Source organism: Borostomias antarcticus, assembly GCF_949987555.1.
Source record: "Borostomias antarcticus genome assembly, chromosome: 18".
In the NCBI taxonomy this organism is placed as follows: domain Eukaryota; kingdom Metazoa; phylum Chordata; class Actinopteri; order Stomiiformes; family Stomiidae; genus Borostomias; species Borostomias antarcticus.
This window is the reverse complement of record NC_140251.1, coordinates 5,953,148-5,970,306: the sequence shown is the minus strand read 5'-3', so window position 1 is coordinate 5,970,306 and position 17,159 is coordinate 5,953,148. Positions and strand designations below refer to the sequence as shown.

General features: G+C 42.1%; 2 protein-coding genes across 2 annotated transcripts; one reads left to right on the top strand and one right to left on the bottom strand.

Moving 5' to 3' along the window:
- Positions 1-970: 970 nt before the first annotated feature.
- Positions 971-4,217, bottom strand: parp16 (poly (ADP-ribose) polymerase family, member 16). The gene is made up of 7 exons (XM_084453192.1): positions 4,170-4,217; positions 3,120-3,316; positions 2,731-2,868; positions 2,423-2,629; positions 2,091-2,262; positions 1,635-1,779; positions 971-1,226 (listed from the first exon to the last, which is right to left on the bottom strand). Exons 2-7 carry the CDS (start codon positions 3,306-3,308, stop codon positions 1,091-1,093), a joined length of 987 nt encoding a protein of 328 aa, XP_084309318.1. The 5' UTR covers positions 3,309-3,316; positions 4,170-4,217; the 3' UTR covers positions 971-1,090.
- A 6,859-nt stretch (positions 4,218-11,076) lies between these two features.
- On the top strand, positions 11,077-16,525 carry scamp5a (secretory carrier membrane protein 5a). Its single transcript, XM_084452581.1, has 6 exons — positions 11,077-11,091; positions 11,493-11,612; positions 14,157-14,313; positions 14,792-14,893; positions 15,412-15,529; positions 16,098-16,525. The coding sequence occupies exons 1-6, from the start codon at positions 11,085-11,087 to the stop codon at positions 16,290-16,292; spliced, it is 699 nt and encodes a 232-aa protein (XP_084308707.1). The 5' UTR covers positions 11,077-11,084; the 3' UTR covers positions 16,293-16,525.
- Positions 16,526-17,159: the final 634 nt, after the last annotated feature.

Sequence of the window (17,159 nt, the reverse complement as noted above, 5' to 3'; positions counted from 1 at the left end):
AAAGCAATGCATAACCCTACGAGTGGAATAGTGCTCAAAGTTGTAGATGTTAAATGTATGGGACAGTTCACTCAAACCTATGCAAATTGTATAAATGTGCTTTTTATTTGTAGTTGTTGCTTAGTATTGTGTCTGTATGGGATTGAAAAAGGAAAAAGTGATGGTCAAATCCATCTGGAGATTACTGGAACATGTGGCAGTTTCAATTAAATAGCAGAAGGCACCCTATAGTTAAATTGATGATTTATTGTCTGAGAACTGTAACTGTCATTGGGGACACAAAAGCATATGTTATATGAACATGGATGTTACTGGTCATGACCAGAAATATCTTAACTACCCTTTTATCTCATAACAATAAATACTATGTCCTTAAAATCGATGTTGAGATACTGGTCACTATCCTTTTTCAAAACAATGCATATAACTCAAATTAATCATGGAGATGAATTAATTGGTTCAACTAACAGAGAAAGACAAAATACAGAAGTGTAAATGTGAACGTGTAAATTGATTACATTCAGCTGATTAGACATTTACACAAACAGTTTACAGTCTGATGGGAACATGGTGTATCAGGCCCCTGGTAGCCAGGGTCAGACAGCCCTTTAACAGCACATGACCAGACAGAGCATCAGTTAAACAGTCCAGTTAAGCAGCAATAAGCTTGTCTTCACTCTAACATACTGTAAACTATGTATGTTCTTGATATACGTTACTTGTTTAGGTTGGAGGACAGAATCTGCAGCATTTATTGACCTACTACTATGGAAAGTAGCTGGCCTAACCACATACACTATTCCATGTCAACTGTGCAAACATCCTGTGTAAGTGCAGTTTGGCTACAAAAATGTTAAATTTAGATCAACTAGGGGAACCTCTGATTTAGAAGCAAACATAGCACAAAGACAATACTGAAGCCTTAACAATGATAAAGTAGTGAGTCAGCGACCGTGTAGGATCAGGATGACTGGAATGGAACGACAACAGTTGTTGAGCTGCATAGTAAGTCCTTTCATGTCTCCAGCCTGATTGTCTGTGTCTGTGTTAGGGAAGGCACTGTGGATGAATGTCCGCGTGTGTTCTTCTGTCACCGGAACAGTCTGTGCCAGAAGGACAGGAAGGTGGTGGAGTTGAAGGCACCGATGAAGATGAGCAGCAGAAGGTAGAAGCTCATCATGATGGCGAAGTGATGTCTGACTAGCCATGAGGTGCCACGGGAATGTCTGTAAATAAAAAAACAGTCTGTAGTTATAACACCCTCAATTACAGAATAATTACAGTCTGGAATATGCATAAAGTGGTAAAATGCTGCTTTAATGTCCCAGAGCCTATGCCTTTTATGTGGCAACTGCACCTCCCTAAGGGAACATCTGAAGCGGCAGAAGTGCTGTTGAAATGTCACTGAACTGTTCACTCACTGGGTCATATGTAGCTCTCACTGTTCTGTCAAACCACCAGTTACCATTAGGCACCACTAGGGGGAAGTAAAGAGATCCCCGACCATGTGCTCAGTTACATTCCTAATTAAGCAAAAGTGAACTTCTATCTCATATATCATCATATTGTAGCAAACGTGTGACAGCACCATGCCATCTAGTGTGTAAAAACGTCCAGCTCCAGGTAAGACTCACCTGGAGAGGCGTCTTCTCTGAGAGTACACCAACAGGTACTTCACTCTCAGCAGCTGATTGTTGGTGACCACAAAGTACTTCTCAGGGACCTCCCCCCCTTCGCTGTTCCTGGCCCTGGACCGCTGACGGTCGATGGTCTCAAAGTCTGAAATGGGTTCTAGAGATTACTGGAAGGCTTTAAGTGGCAAGGCATTTGAAGTGACATTTCTTTAATGTCAAATTATTGTTGTAGGGTAGGGATAGTTCAATAAACACACTCACGCTGATACCCTACCTCTTGCCTTTTTAGTGTGATTGTTATTGTGATGTGATGTTTTATTTTTTATATATTTATTTGTCTGGTGTGATCTGACTGAAACAAAATGAATTTCCCTTGTGGACAATCTAATAAAAAGAAAAGTAATTTCAGTCAACTATCCATTTATGAAGCAGCTTCTGTCCATCTGTTTTGCATACCTTTCCTCTTAACCTGGCACTTCACATCCGGGTGATCAATGACCTCACATATGGCGATACAGCTCAGCAGTGACCCCAGGATACTTTCTCGCCACGCGCTGCTGTGGGGGCTGTAGAGGACTGCCATGCTGAGGTCACTGGTGAGGTAGGTACCCTCCCCAAACAGCGAGGTCTGTCAGGAAGTCGCAGAGATTAGTCTATAGCCTTTAGATTGTCGTCTAAAAGTGTGACGTCATGTGAAGGTGGGAAAAGCAATTCCATTTAAAAAAGAAGAGAAAAAAAGGATCATTTAAGAACTGGTGAGACTAGCTGGTTAGTTTGACAGATCGAACCTTGTTAAGGTGACAGTGCAGACCATTATGAATGATAGAATGAAAGTTCTCCAAACGGCTGCCGTGGAATGCATAGAAGAGGTCTCGTCCAGCCCTCGTCTTCTCAAACTTAGCATTCATCTGGTCACAGTATTCCAGCTCAAACAGGAAGTCTGGGACAGGCGTAGAAATCCCCCCGCTCTCTGTCAGCATACACAGATTTGCATACTGGTGGTGGAAAAAAAGAAAGTGATTGACAGGCAGGATTAACACACACACACACACATACTCTCTGAGGTGAACAGAACAGTGAACTGTTTGGTCTCTACCTCTTCTTTCTGCAGTGTCTTCACAGCAAAGCTTTTGGAGGAGAGAACCCAGTGCACCAATGCCAGGTGATGGTCTCCTTCACTGGGCCTTAGCCTCACCAGCTCTCTCACTCCAGGTAAAGAGCTCACATCCTTCAACTGGGCCGAGGCACACACACAAAAACAAAAGTCTGTGATCATCAGGCAATCACTGTGGCGACAAGAGACAATAGCGGCTCATAATGTCTGGTGTAATAAGCTCCCCATGCTGAGCTATTACACTACAAACATGAACTTGTTAAACCTGTTTCGAATCTCTAAACTATAACTTCCTCTTCCTTTGATGTCTGAAGGATTTGATTGCAATTAACGCTTGCCGTTTTGGCATTTCAAATGGTGCAATTGCTCACCAACTCATCAAACTCCTTATTGTCCACACTGACGTATCTAGGTGGGAAAGGTCTTAGCAAGGAATCCCTCTTGTAGTGTTGAGCAGCAGCCACAAACAGGCTGCAGCGCAGGTCTGCAGCTACCGGGTCTCTGTGTAGACAGGAGCACACAAGCTCTCTGACCGCATCAGCTGGGAGTGGCGGCTGCATTCCCAACACTGTCAACGAATGAAATAAGACACAAATCAACTATGAAAAACTATTTTAGCTAGGGAAGGACAAGTAGAAGACACCTGACCTACTCTGTCACTGGGGGTGCATTCTAAATGCACGTTAGGTACCTAGCTAGATGAAACAACCCTTCAAATCAATTAGCGAACATTACATAGCCATGGAATACAACTAGGAATGCTAGAACATTTTGCGACGACAAGCCCTAGGCTGTGTCCACCGGCAAGCTGTAGGTAGCTGAACAGCGCCAAGCTTACGGCTGCGTAGAGCTCACTAAAACTAGAGTTTAGAGCTGGCTAGGCTACAGATGTTTAACACTTTAGCAACGAGTGTCGTGTTTTTGGTGGAGGGTTGTTTGCAGACTGCAGATTTACTAGCCAAGTTAAGATAGCTGACGTTAGCTATTGCATTCGCTGTCTGCGGTTTTGCCAAAAACCGACCGTTGTCGTCGTCAAAACAGCCTTTACAGCCTGCGCCCTAGCCCAAAAACTAAAACTTTTTTCCAAATGCAAAAAAGCCTAGAGCTCATGGTGCTAAGAAGCACTTGGAACACAGCCTTCGTCTCTACAGCGCCCTAGAGCTCATTCCCCATTGTAAACAACGAGAAAACAGCGCCAGCTCTAAAATACAGCTTGCCGGTGGACACGCACCCCTAGTTTCCGTCCTTTAGCTAACAACATTAGCTAGCGAGCTAACGTTACAATAACACCAACAGAGGACAAAACAGCCCTGTACTAAGCATAGCATACTGTCAGTGTGAGCTTTAGCTAAACAGCCACGTGCCATATTTGTCATGTGAACCTCTGCTAGTCATTCATTATCTTAACAATAAAACGTTACCAATGGCTAGCTAGCTGGCTACGGATCTGCCTCAATGTGTTGTTGTTGTTGTGATAACATCCGGGTCGTGTTGGCTAGGTACCTTGTGATAACGACAGCATCCGAGAGCGCGTCCCTGATGTCATTTTGTAGGCTGAAAAGTTAGCAATAGGGAGGGAAAGTAATCTCATCGCCCCCTAGCGGTAGTGTTGCTAATGCCGAGAGAATTAATGGGATTTCTCATAGCACATTTTCTGAAAATGTTATATCTCGGTCTACATCAAGCCCCCAGGATTCGAAATCTAAAGTGAAACCCTATTGAACCGCGCCATCTTGGCTAAATTTGTCATTTGGCTATTTCCGGTGACTTTTGTACTTGCTCAGTTGTGCTTTTCTGTCCTACGTGCGTCCACGAACAAGTTCACTTTATGTGAAATGCAATGAAATGAAAACCGGCTTGCATATTAACCTGCTAAAACTGGGTTGCGAAAAGTAATCTCGCAACATAGCAGCTATAAGTGGAAGCAGGGAGAGAAAACCTCCATGGGACCATAACTCAGAAAAAATATAAATGGTAGTGAACGGTGTGAGAAAATAATTTCTTGATCACGATTGAATTGTGCCATGACCATCACATATGATGTTTGTCAATTTAAATCATACATTTTACTTAGACCTGGTCCAGGGCATGGAGGTATAATATAACCTGGGTCGGCATCTTAAAGTCTCAACACCATGTAAGATGTAATGCATCATCCCCGACATGGGCGGCAGCAGTGAGAAGCCTAAACAAAGCGGAGAGCGCCGATTCGCCGGTAGAAGAAGACAGTCGATGCGCTGTGGATATAAAACATTTAAGTGTACAAATTTGCCCTTTATTTGAAAGGTGGGGGACTACAAACTGTAGCGCTTTAGGAGAAAAGGCTTTCATCTTTCCAACGATGTGTTTACTTTGGTGAGTAACGAAACGGTTTTGTCTGTAGAGTCGGACGACCGGGCAGATGAAGCGCTTTCATAGGAAAATTGCATTGAGAGTAACAGGGCGTTATACGTAGGATATCGCCCTGGACCAGGTCTAACATTTTACTAATCTCGGTCAACTGGCAAAACCTTGTAAAGGTTTTGAAGGATTACTTTCCTGACATCGCCAGCACCAACAGGATAATATCTGAGCTGCAGGGCAATCTACCTAGAAATCATTTGTTTATCGCCATTAACTACGGTACATACTTTTTCAGAATAAAAGTCCCATAGGACGGATCTTCTTGCTACCGCTGCACCCATTTCTGTGTAGCAGCAACACGGGTGTGTGCATCATGGGAACTGTAGTTACTAGTCAGTAAACCCAGCGTCCCAAAAAACGTTGTAAAACGTTTTATTCTTAACTGCACAAACAGTCAAAATCGATAAACAATGACTTAATGTAAGTGCCTTATAAACGATGTGAATAACAATGCAGTGCAACCAAAAATATATTTTTTATAAAAAATGTGCAATGCATTTTAATACAACGGTGCAAAACGTAGGCTACCACTAGAGGGCGCTTTGTCACTTTACCTCCCTATGGGAAACATGAATGGGATGTGTCATAGAAATTGTAATTTCACTCTACCTCCCTCAACCTTTCACATGCAAAACCCCTAGCTGTGCTAACCTCATTTATAAACAGGATGACATCTCCAGGAGGTCGAAACCCCAGACTTTCAGTCTGGCCTACAGTAACTTTTCTTTGTTCCATTGTCCCTGAAACCAATTCAAGATTTACCGCCCTTTCTCATATCACGTGCCTGTACTCTTGACCACTGTTGATGATGTCCGCCACTTTATTATGACGTGTACAGATGGGTTAGCCAATCACATCCCTGGAAGCGTCATACCTGTGTATTGCTTGAATATAAGACCCCGCCTTTCTGCTTCACTTCTGTTGGATACCACTCACATGCGTTAACCTGAAGTCCTTGCGCTCGTATGTTTTCTCAATAAATCAGACTTAACCTCTTTGAGCGAACCTTGGCAAATCTTTTACTTTCGATCAGATTTAAATTCCAATACAGATGCAGGAAAAATGCCTAAAATAAGGTATGTTTAACAGAGACTCCCAGACTGCAGTACGTTTTGTTCTAAAAGTTAAAACACATAATTGAAGATGTTTTTTTTTAATGAATTTTTAAGTAGTCCCTTCTGAGGTTGATGTTGCTAGTGCTATGCTAAACATTTTTGAAACTGGCTACATGAGTCAAATGTCTTTCTGACGGCCGTCATATTTACTGGGCTAGCTATGTGAAATTTGTGTTTGTTGTAGCAAATTCTGCGTTTCTTTCTTCTTTTTTTTATCTGAAACGTCAGAATTCCCTAGGTTGACGTCAAAATTGTCATGAAATACATCACCTGAACTCGCAATTTCCTCCATTTTACTAGGGATAAAAAATCTACCCTGACTTCATCAAAGTCAGCTGCTGACTTCAATCAAGATGGCTACACTTCACATCAACAATAAGTGAAAGCTAATAAGATTTATTATTAGCGCTTCTGTCTTATTTGTCTCATTAAATCAGTCGTACACAAAGTCTGCCTATTGTCCAACGTCTATCAGTGGACAATGTTGCTACAAACTTCATATGCGCAAAATAGCATAGTTTGTTGTTATAAAATGGTATTGTAAAATGGCTAACAGTGGGGCGAAAGTGGGTTTTTTGCATTTTGTTTCTGGAATGCATTCAACTGGGATATGACGTCATCCTGGGCACCAAATCTGGAGCTCTGATACAAAAAGAATGCAGCATAAATCTGTTCTTGGAAAAATTGTTTTTTTCAGCAGATATCTACAAGATTGAGTTTTGTGTTAATATGTGTGGTATTTATTCAGTTCAGGTAATACATCCTCTAGTGCAGGTGTTCTCAAGTCCAGGTGTGCCGTGGGATGGTGGCCATTTGACTGCTGTAGTCCAGTTTCAATAATAGCTAATATATCTCAACACCACTGACCTCAGAACCAACTAAGGGCTTCGTAATTCATAAAACCCATCTTCATTTATATATTTTAACTTATATAACAAAACGTACTGCAGTCTGGGAGCCTCGTTTTAAAAACAAATGGTGGCGAATAAATAGTGTTGGGGGTTTAATTTGATTGGCGCCTCTAGAATTTAGTATAGGAGGTGGGGCTTGAGTGCTGCATTTTTATTTTTGCCCTCAGCTGGTGAGTGCTTGCTCCTGAGGACGAACGGCATTTACCACGTGTCGTCCGCCACAATGCGAACTGCGTCTACGCTGGAATGAACCAGGCCATTGCAGAAGCCACCCAGAATTCCGGCAATTGTAGCGCGTTCGTACAGTAGATGGTCCCAGAAGCCTTCCTAGGATGAGCGTCGGGGGTCCCCAGTGTAGTGCCGTGGAAATTCTGGATGGGTGGGATTCAAGCCCTGGTCTTCATCGGCGCAGGTGGCCGGTGTTTATACTGGGGTAGTGAGTTTAACCAACAACTCACTAACTACTCAGGACTCACCAGAACCCAGTTACACTCAGTTACCGCAGACCTTTTCCCCGCCCCAAAGTTCCCGGGTGAATTGTGTCCCAACTGGTCACCACAACAGCCTATTTAAGATAGAATATCAGTTAACCCTATGTCAATCACACTGGTTATTTTTCTGTTTGTCACGCCACAGGACATTCTGTCACACCATTGGACAACATGAACAATATGCCAGGTTTTGTAAAAAAAAAAATATCACACTGGGTAAGCAGTCAGATCGGGCTCTCGTTCCTGCCTCACAGTCACCTGTGCAGATGTAAGGATGATTGGCAGGTGGACGCCAAAGGCTGAAACTTCCCACCATATTGCTTTCACCTATTCACTCATATCTCCAGTCCATAGACTCCATAGAGAATCATTATAGATTGATTGGATTGCATTCAAGCCAGTAATGGTAGCCTCCAACAGAAAACACATGCAGTCAAAGCAGTGCTGTGGTAACTACAACCAATGCATCTTTTTTGGAGGGGTGGCAGCTAGGCTACTTTGTTGGACTGAGTAACCTTCAGCAAGCAGATAAAGGTAGGCCTACAGGACAGGTTCCCCCCCAGTTTTGGAATGAGTGGGCCTCCCTGGGATTATTTTAATGATTTAACTTAAACCACGTATTTCTTTTTGTTATATGATGATGAACACACCATTGGGTAAAATAATCGGGTTCAAATCCTAGTAGTCATCTGACATGGATGAATGCAATGACTGACTGGTCATATCATAACTCATTATGGGACAGACCAGCTGTGATCACCTAGTCCATTCCAAATTCCAGCTTTACTCTGGCTAAAGATCTGGGATATATGGGATCAACTGCAAATATCTCTTAAAGGAGACAAGGGCATGGATGAAAGAAAACTTGCTTCAACTAAACAGCAACAGGACAAGGCTCTACTTGTCAGCACCCCTCACCAGGTCCAGCACCCATAACCCACCTCATCACTGCAGGCCAAACCATCGCTCTCTCCTTCTCAATCGCCAACCTCGGTGTTGTTTGATCCCTACTTGCTGGCTTTCGACACCCACATCAAACATCCCTTTGAGACATCATTCTACTACCTTAAAAACATCACCAAGCTCCATCCCACCTTAACCTGGTCTGATGCTGAGAAGCTTGTCCATGCATTTGTCTCCTCGAGGCTAGACTACTGCAATGCATTGTTCATTTGGATCCCTTGCAAGAGCCTCCAAAAGCTCCAGTACATCTAGAACAGTGCTACCAGGATCCTGATGAGAGTGTGGAAATAAACCCATATCACCCTTCTCCTGGCATTGTTGCACTGGCTGCCTGTCTCCTACAGGATTGAATTCAAAACCCTTCTCCTACCTTTCAAATGCACCCATGGTAATGCACCTCCCTACCTTAAAGAACTCGTCACTCCTGTAGAATAATTATTTGATCTAAAGTCAAAAAGGATTTGCCAAGGTTCGCTCAAAGAGGTTAAGTCTGGTTTATTGAGACAACATACGAGCGCAAGGACTTCAGAGGAGACGCACGTAAGTGGTATCCAGCAGAAGTGCCGCAGTCTGGTCTTGCGCGGCCTTATATTCAAAGCAATACACAGGTATGGTCCAGAGATGTGATTAGCTAACCTATCTGTACACGTCATAATAAATGGCATACGTCACCAACAGTGGTCAAGAGTTGAGTCACGTGATATGAGAAAGAGCAGTAAATCTTGCAGGTACAATAGAACAAAGAATGGTTATTCAGGCCAGACAAAGTCTAGGTGTGTTGACCTCCTGAAGAGAGGTCATCCTGTCATAAATTAGGTTAGCACAGCTATGTGAAAGGTTGAGGGAGGTGGTGAATTACAGGGGAGGTGGTGAAACTACAATTTTCTATGACACTCCACTAAACCCCTCCAACAATCTTCGATCTGGAACTGGCCTGATTCTTCATACCCTCAGGATTAATCTCCACTCTATCGGAGAACGGGCCTTTTGCTCAGCTGCCCTCTGCCTTTGGAATGCCCTCCCTGACAATCTAAGGGCACCACATACTCTGGGTCCTTTTAAGACTGGTCTAAAGGCCTACTTACTGTAGGCCTACAGTAGCCTATTTAGAAAAGCTTTATATATATTTTATTTTTTCAGGGTGTTTGTCGTCATTGCAAAATAAAATATTTTAAATTGACCTACCCCATAGCTTACTCAATGTTTTTAAGTTGAATCATAAGAATTTGTTCCTCAGTCAGGAAAAGGCTGCGTCCAAACCTCATGACCAGTGTCAAAGGTTTGAGCAGCTCAGATTTCAGCACCGCGGAGAGCAGAGGGGGGCGGGAAAGGCAGGAGAAGAGAGTGAAATCTGCCAGTAAGCGGTTTTCTTGTTGGTCGGCCCTGGCAAACGAGAAACGCGTTTCCTCAAACCGCTGCTTGCGGAACGGGGATGTGGATGAAGAGGAGAAACGTGACGTCATGTGACGGTTCTACTCTCAAAGCTCCGGTCAAGATATTCTGATTTACCGGATGTATAGATTGTGTGCTTACGGGCCTACTTTCATGAGCGCTTATTGTGAAACAATCAGAGCATAAAATGCAAATTAAGGAGGTTACATTGTAACTACATTCCTAGAGGCAAAGGGATCGAGGTAAGGCAGACATTTAAACATACAAATTGCTATTTCATTCATTCCAATTCAACTGCACAAGCGGTGAAAATGTAGTATAGGCTACTCGGTGCATGAATAGGCTGATTATGTAGCTACAGTAGGCTATAACAAATCTTGCGGCAATAACCTGCAAGGGCTTGACTTGTTTGGCGTTCAACTGAAAAGACATCATGTCGTAGCCTAGGCTGGTCCTCTGAAGGGCGCGTTCTCCATTGATAGTGCTCACGATGCAACTAACGGGAATAGCATCGTCCTTTAAAAAAATTAGTGAGATGTATTGTAGACTGTTGCATAGAAACCCCACGACCTCCAATTGTCTCTTTGCTTCTGTGGTCAGATTTTTGTGCTAGGCTACCATTTTATTTTTATGTCAAGATTGACGTTGATAAAATGCCCTTCATAATAGCCTCAACCTCTATGTAGACATGGTACAAATATGGCTTAATATCTAGGCCTACGCGTAAAAGCTTAATACGGAGGTATTCGAATTTTCGAATTGCACATAACATGAGGGGGGGGGGGGTACATTGCAATTCCATGATACAGCGTAGGGTGGATCCACGAGCGCCGTGTTTTAGCTTATCATGTCCATGCAGCTCACTGTAACAATTTTTCTGTGTTTGTAGACGGTGTGTGTAACTGAATATGAAGCATACACTTGTACTGCATCATTATATTATGGCCTGAAAGCATTGACCTTTTACTATTACAATACATATTTGCAGTTATATCTCCAAAGCATTTGAGACCAGAGGACTTTGTATCCATTCCTAAGAGGACTAAACTTAAACTGTCACAATGGCAGGTAAGTAAAGTGTCCGTCTCATTTTAAAATCATTCTTTTACAGTCCTTTATCTTGTTGTTTTTTTGAATTAATCATTAATGTCAAATGCACCTCTGTGTCTATGGCCCACAATCTAAGGGTATTGTATATTGCCAAGTGAATCTTTGTTTAGAAGCTTCAAAATATGTGTGTAGTGCTAGACTGACCTGGCAGACATAGGCCTACTATGAGTTTGATACACTAACAGTTTCTCATCCCCATCTCTTAGCTTACCAAAACAGTGAACTTAGGCTGCCATTTTAATTATTTGTTGCTTGATCAGTAAATGCTGCACACACCCTGGGTCTTTGGATTTAGTCAGAATTGACAATTTTTTCTAGAAAGTATTTCAGTGTGTAACATCAGTGTTCTTCTTACACAGAAAACAATTTCCCACCCCTGCCTCGATTCATCCCTCTGAAGCCATGCTTTTATCAGGACTTCAATGAGATCCCAGACATACATCGCACCATGTGCAAGAGGCTGTATTATCTCTGGATATGTGAGTGTGCTAAGCCTGAGCTAAAATGTCCATCCAACATCTATGTTTTGTTCAGTCAATATTGTTTGGAAGATATTTTCTGTAATACACCTTCAGATTCAGTGTGTCTATTGCTTCCGTCAGTGAACCTCTCATAGCTACTGTTTGCTCTGGCAATGTCAGTTTGTTTTGTTTTACCCAAAACATTACGGGAGTGAAAAAAAACAGGCAAAACAAGGCTTGCAGGTAATTTTTTGTGTTATAGGTCTATGATGTCACTATTCGCTTGCCATACTAATCTCATCATAATTTATTTATTTTTGAATCATGACAGCATTGTAATTGCTTTTGGCGGGTTTGATTCAATGTAGGCTTTATACTGACAAGATAGAGCCCATGTAAAATGAAAAGCTTAACTGTGCCCAACGATCTTAAGATTAGGGTAAATGCCTACCTGCAATTTACAGTATGTGACATTTCCTCTGAAAGCCTTCTCACATATAGGATGTGTTGGGGGGCTTTCTGTCAACACATGGTGCAACATCTATGTGGTCACCTAACAAGACAGCTAACAAGACAGTATACGAAAGCATAGTACTATAACGTGACAAGGGGCTGGAGTGTTCACCGGCTAACCTTTTACCATGCCACCAGGACTAGCGTTGTTGTCTAGGGTGTATGACACTATTAAATAACCCCCCAGTCAATCTTCCTCCCTTCACTATACAATAAAACCCACACATGTGCTGGTACCCCTTGTGAAAAGCTGAGAAGGAGGGTAGCGAGGAGTCGTAGAGCAACCTGCGTACTCCGTCTGAGCGCCCAGGCTGGTCTGTGTCATCTCGGCCTGCATCGTCCACCTTAGCAGCTCGTTCACAGGTTTTAAAATCAATTCTTTAAGATTCAGGTAGGAATCCGGGCAAAGGGGGTGCCCATACTCAGTCCAGAGCTCTGTGAGCGGAACTCCGTCTACAGCAGTTGACCCTGATTAACTCACCTGGAGCTTCCTTTATCCAGGACCCACTAGGTCCAAGAACACTCACTGTGCTAATGTGAGCTGTCAGTAGCCTAGCCAGTCAGCTAGCTATTACTGTGCGCTTGAAGCAACTGAGCAGCTGTAAGCTTGGCGCTGTTCAGCTACTTACAACTCACCGGTGGACTCACAGGCTAATGCTGGCCTGCCTAACAGCAGTGAGGCATAGGGTAGGGTCAGCACGTAACAATTGCCATCAAGCTCTGTAGCTAGCTAGTATCTATGTATGTAGGCTATCATTATATGCCTCTCGTATTTGCTCTGCATGTTCTATCCGATCTATATCTATGTATCTATCTTTTCTATCTATGAAATATCAGTGATGGAATCAATGACCCATACAACAAACTGTGCACCAGGGGGAGATAAATTGACTGAATCAGTTACAATTCACCTTTAAAATCATCACCTCTGGCTTACACTATAAACTGAAACTAATGCACCTGTCCCAAACTATTGAATGAATGGGTATATGTATGTAAAGTCCCAACTCAATAGCAGCCAATGGGCAGTTATTCTCTGTGCTTCTAACGACTTGACCTGTCTTTATTATTCCTGCAGTAAGCTAGAATGCTAATGTCAGGCTATCTGTAACTAGCTAGCTGGTAGCATTGTAGACTGGAGTTCTTCTGTGTGTGTTACTGGTGATGTGTGACATGGTGGCCGGCACAGCACCCTCTAGCTGCTTTCCCGCTGTGCCCATTGGTGGCTAGGCCCGATTATCGAGATAATCGTATTGTATAGATTTGACTGCACTGCAGTAGCTGTAATTGTTAGCTGATGGTTCTATGATATTTATCACACATACAGTAACTTTTTTTCCACCATCACTTAGGTTGGGAAATATTTGGAAAAACTGCTGTAAGTCCTTTCTAAAAAAAAAAATGTGGTAGAAAGAAATGGAGCAGTACCCTACCTTATCATTAGGCTGTGACATTTGGTGTAGCCATTGTATTGTGTGTTGAGTAGATACAGTATTGAGTTCTAGTTTTGTTCAGTCTTAATCTGAAAGCTTTGCCGTCTGTCAAACTAAACCATTGTGATATGGAAACATATGCTATATGTAACATAATTGCATTTTCATATTGACTCAAATAAAGTGGAAAATGAAACTGCAATCCCAATTTGCATTAACATTTGAATTATGCTAAATATAATAATAATAATATATATATATATATATATATATATATAAGAGAGATAGAGTGGGCATCAAATGAAACCCTTACTGATAACATGAAGTTTAATTGGCAACTAAAAACAGATTCCATTATCAAGGTAAAAGTGCAGAGATCATATTATGCTTCCATTTTGTGATACCTTCATCTCTGCACTCTTGCCTTGATAATGGAAACTGTCTTTCGCTGCCAATTAAACTTGACGTCATCAGTAAGGGTTTCATCTGATGCCCACCAGCTTGTCGGCGTCACAAAGATTCTATAATAAAAGACAATGTAACTGTACTAACAATGCTAACTACTAACAAATACAATAATGCACGTTTCTCTTGATTTCCTGTATGGTGTTTACAGTGAACAGCGCCACACTGGCTGTCAATCTGATTGGCTGCTTGGCATGGATGTGTGGCGGGGGTGGAGCTACTAACTTTGGCATGGCCATTCTGTGGCTCATCCTCTTCACCCCCTGCTCCTATGTGTGCTGGTTCAGGCCCATCTACAAGGCCCTCAGGTAAGTGCATTTGGAGAATAACTCTATCTATCTATCTATCTATCTATCTATCTATCTATCTATCTATCTATCTATCTGTCTGTCTGTCTGTCTGTCTGTCTGTCTGTCTGTCTGTCTGTCTGTCTGTCTGTCTGTCTGTCTGTGTCTGTCTGTCTGTCTGTCTGTCTGTCTGTCTGTATCTATGTACCTGTCTGTCTGTCTGTCTGCCTACTTGTCTGTCTATCTGTTGGTCTGTCTGTCCGTCCATCCATCCATCCATCCATCCATCCATCCATCCATCCATCTATCTATCTATCTATCTATCCATCCATCCATCCATCCATCCATCCATCTATCTATCTATCTATCTATCTATCTATCTATCTATCTATCTATCTATCTATCTATCTATCTATCTATCTATCTATCTATCTATCTATCTGCCTGTCTCTAATAAGAAAAACAAACGATAGAGGCTGAGTACCGTTCTCCTCCGCAGGACTGACAGCTCGTTCAACTTCATGGCGTTCTTCTTCGTGTTCATGGCCCAGGTTGTGATCAGCATCATCCAGACAGTGGGGATTCCAGGCTGGGGAGTGTGGTGAGACACTTTACAATTGTTCATGGAACAGTGGGCGCAATAGCATCATTATTGGTTTATTTATTATCGTTTATTATCTTTTGGTGCGCACCTGAGTGCGATTACTGTGTTCACACAGGCCTAAACTATGCGCTCTCTGGCCCAAAGCTCATTTGGTGCGCACTAACTATGTGAATACACCCTTAGTTTTTTTTGGTCTGTGTGAATACACCCTTAGTTTTTTTTTTTACTTTTTACCTCTATGGCTGTCCTAGTGGGTCATGTCCTAGTGCGTCATATGAAGGCTGCACGATGAGTGTGACTTAAGTATCCTGCAGTACAGCAGCAGCTGATGTATTTAAATAAAATTATACATCTTTTCTAATTTGCTGAATTTTTAAAACCACAAATATATGATCCCACTTTAGACTTGGCTGGGGATAATCTGTCTGGCTAAGTGAAAAATATTATGCAAACCTTAGTTTGATGGAATATTCCTTCGAAGTTATCTAACACAGATGTTTTGTTTTCCCCACCAGTGGCTGGCTGGCGACCATCACCTTCTTCAGCACCAACACCGGCTCTGCTGTGGTCATGCTGATCCCCACCATTATGTTCACGGCCGTGTCGGTGCTGTCCTTCATCGCCCTCACTAAGGTACTACAGGCGCTTCTACGTCCTAATAGCAATATCTCATGTTAAACTGGAACTGTATAGCTACTTACTGAACTCAGTGTCAACAAAGTAACAGGGTTGGGGATCAGTTAAAGAGATGGTGCGTTTTTACTGTCTAATCATCTTTGAAAAGCCTCTATCATATGAGGAGGCAACTGAGGGGACAACTGTGAAGGTACTAGGATATACCATGAAGACCAGTGGAGGCTGGTGACTCAAGATATTGGAGAGGACAGGAGGGAGAGTTGCCGGCCTTCCTCATATCTAGAACAATTTCCAGAGATTGTATTTAAACCTGGTCCAGTCAGGGAGACAGGGACTGCATTCCAACTGCTGTTCTGTCCATTTAATTGGTTCCATTGGAACATTAATTATGAATTTTCCATTAAAATATGAATATAATGTAAAACAGGCACTAAAATCAAATAAAAGGAGCTGTGTCATATGTGTCCAAGTACTATTATCATGTGCAAAGGGAATATTCTTAATTTAATTTGTGGTAAAATGACTCACACATTATATCCCTCTCTTGTGTCTTTGACTTGTGCAGGTTCACAACTTTTATCGTGGAAGTGGAGGCAGCATGAGCCAAGCCAAGGACGAGTGGGCATCTGGTGCCTGGAAGAACCCCCACGTCCAGGCAGCTGCCCAGCAGGCAGCCATGGGGGCAACCCAGGGAGCCATGCAGCAGCAGCAAACCCAGTACTCAGCAGCACCCACCTACAACTACGATGAACCAATGTAGGGCACTGAAGGGGCGGAGACAATAGGGATGTGAGGAAAAAAGGGATGGTCATCATGAGAACACAATTCAGAATTAGGTGCCCTAATTATATGAGTTGGGTTTTTGGTTAGAAAATGTCATAGCCTACAGTACATTGGTTTCACTGCAAAGGTTCTGTTAAATATCGGCATAATACTTGGTACACCATGAGTATCAGCTCCTCTTGTCATAGAAATGACACAGTTCAGACAGTGTATGACCACATCTCAAGTCTTAAAGTTCTTTTCAAAGTAACTTTTACTGCTCAAATTGCCCCATATTGATGTAATGTAAACTTCATTAGTAATCTTACATCACTATTTTAAATCACTATGTTTAAGAAAAAGGTATTGGTTTTGAAGGTTTATCCTTTCTGTTCATATGCAATTTCTATTCATTTTTTAGTCTTAAGCTCTAGCATGAGCTTAGATTGTAACGCTTTATGTACTTTTGAGAACAAGTTAATACCACTGCAGTGCTGTATGATAATTACCAAGAATACCACTTGCTTCAAATGGACAGAACAAAGTGTCAGATAAACATTGCATCAAACAGATTCTCTCTTTTTTTGTAATGTTGAATTTTATTTTATATTTTTTAGATTCTCAGGAAATTTGATAGTTGTCTAGCTCGTTTAACCTACCTAACCTTTTGACATACAGGTACATCAGACTTTCTGTTGTATTGCCATAGAACTTGAAGACTGGGCTTTTAGCCATTATTACCATAAGGAATGTGGAGTTCCTCAATATTCTCAATGTATGGTTACGGTATTAATATTAAGCTGTTGACTATCAGTTGAACAATTGCTTAATGATCAAATTAAGCACATTTAGTTTTAAGATTTGA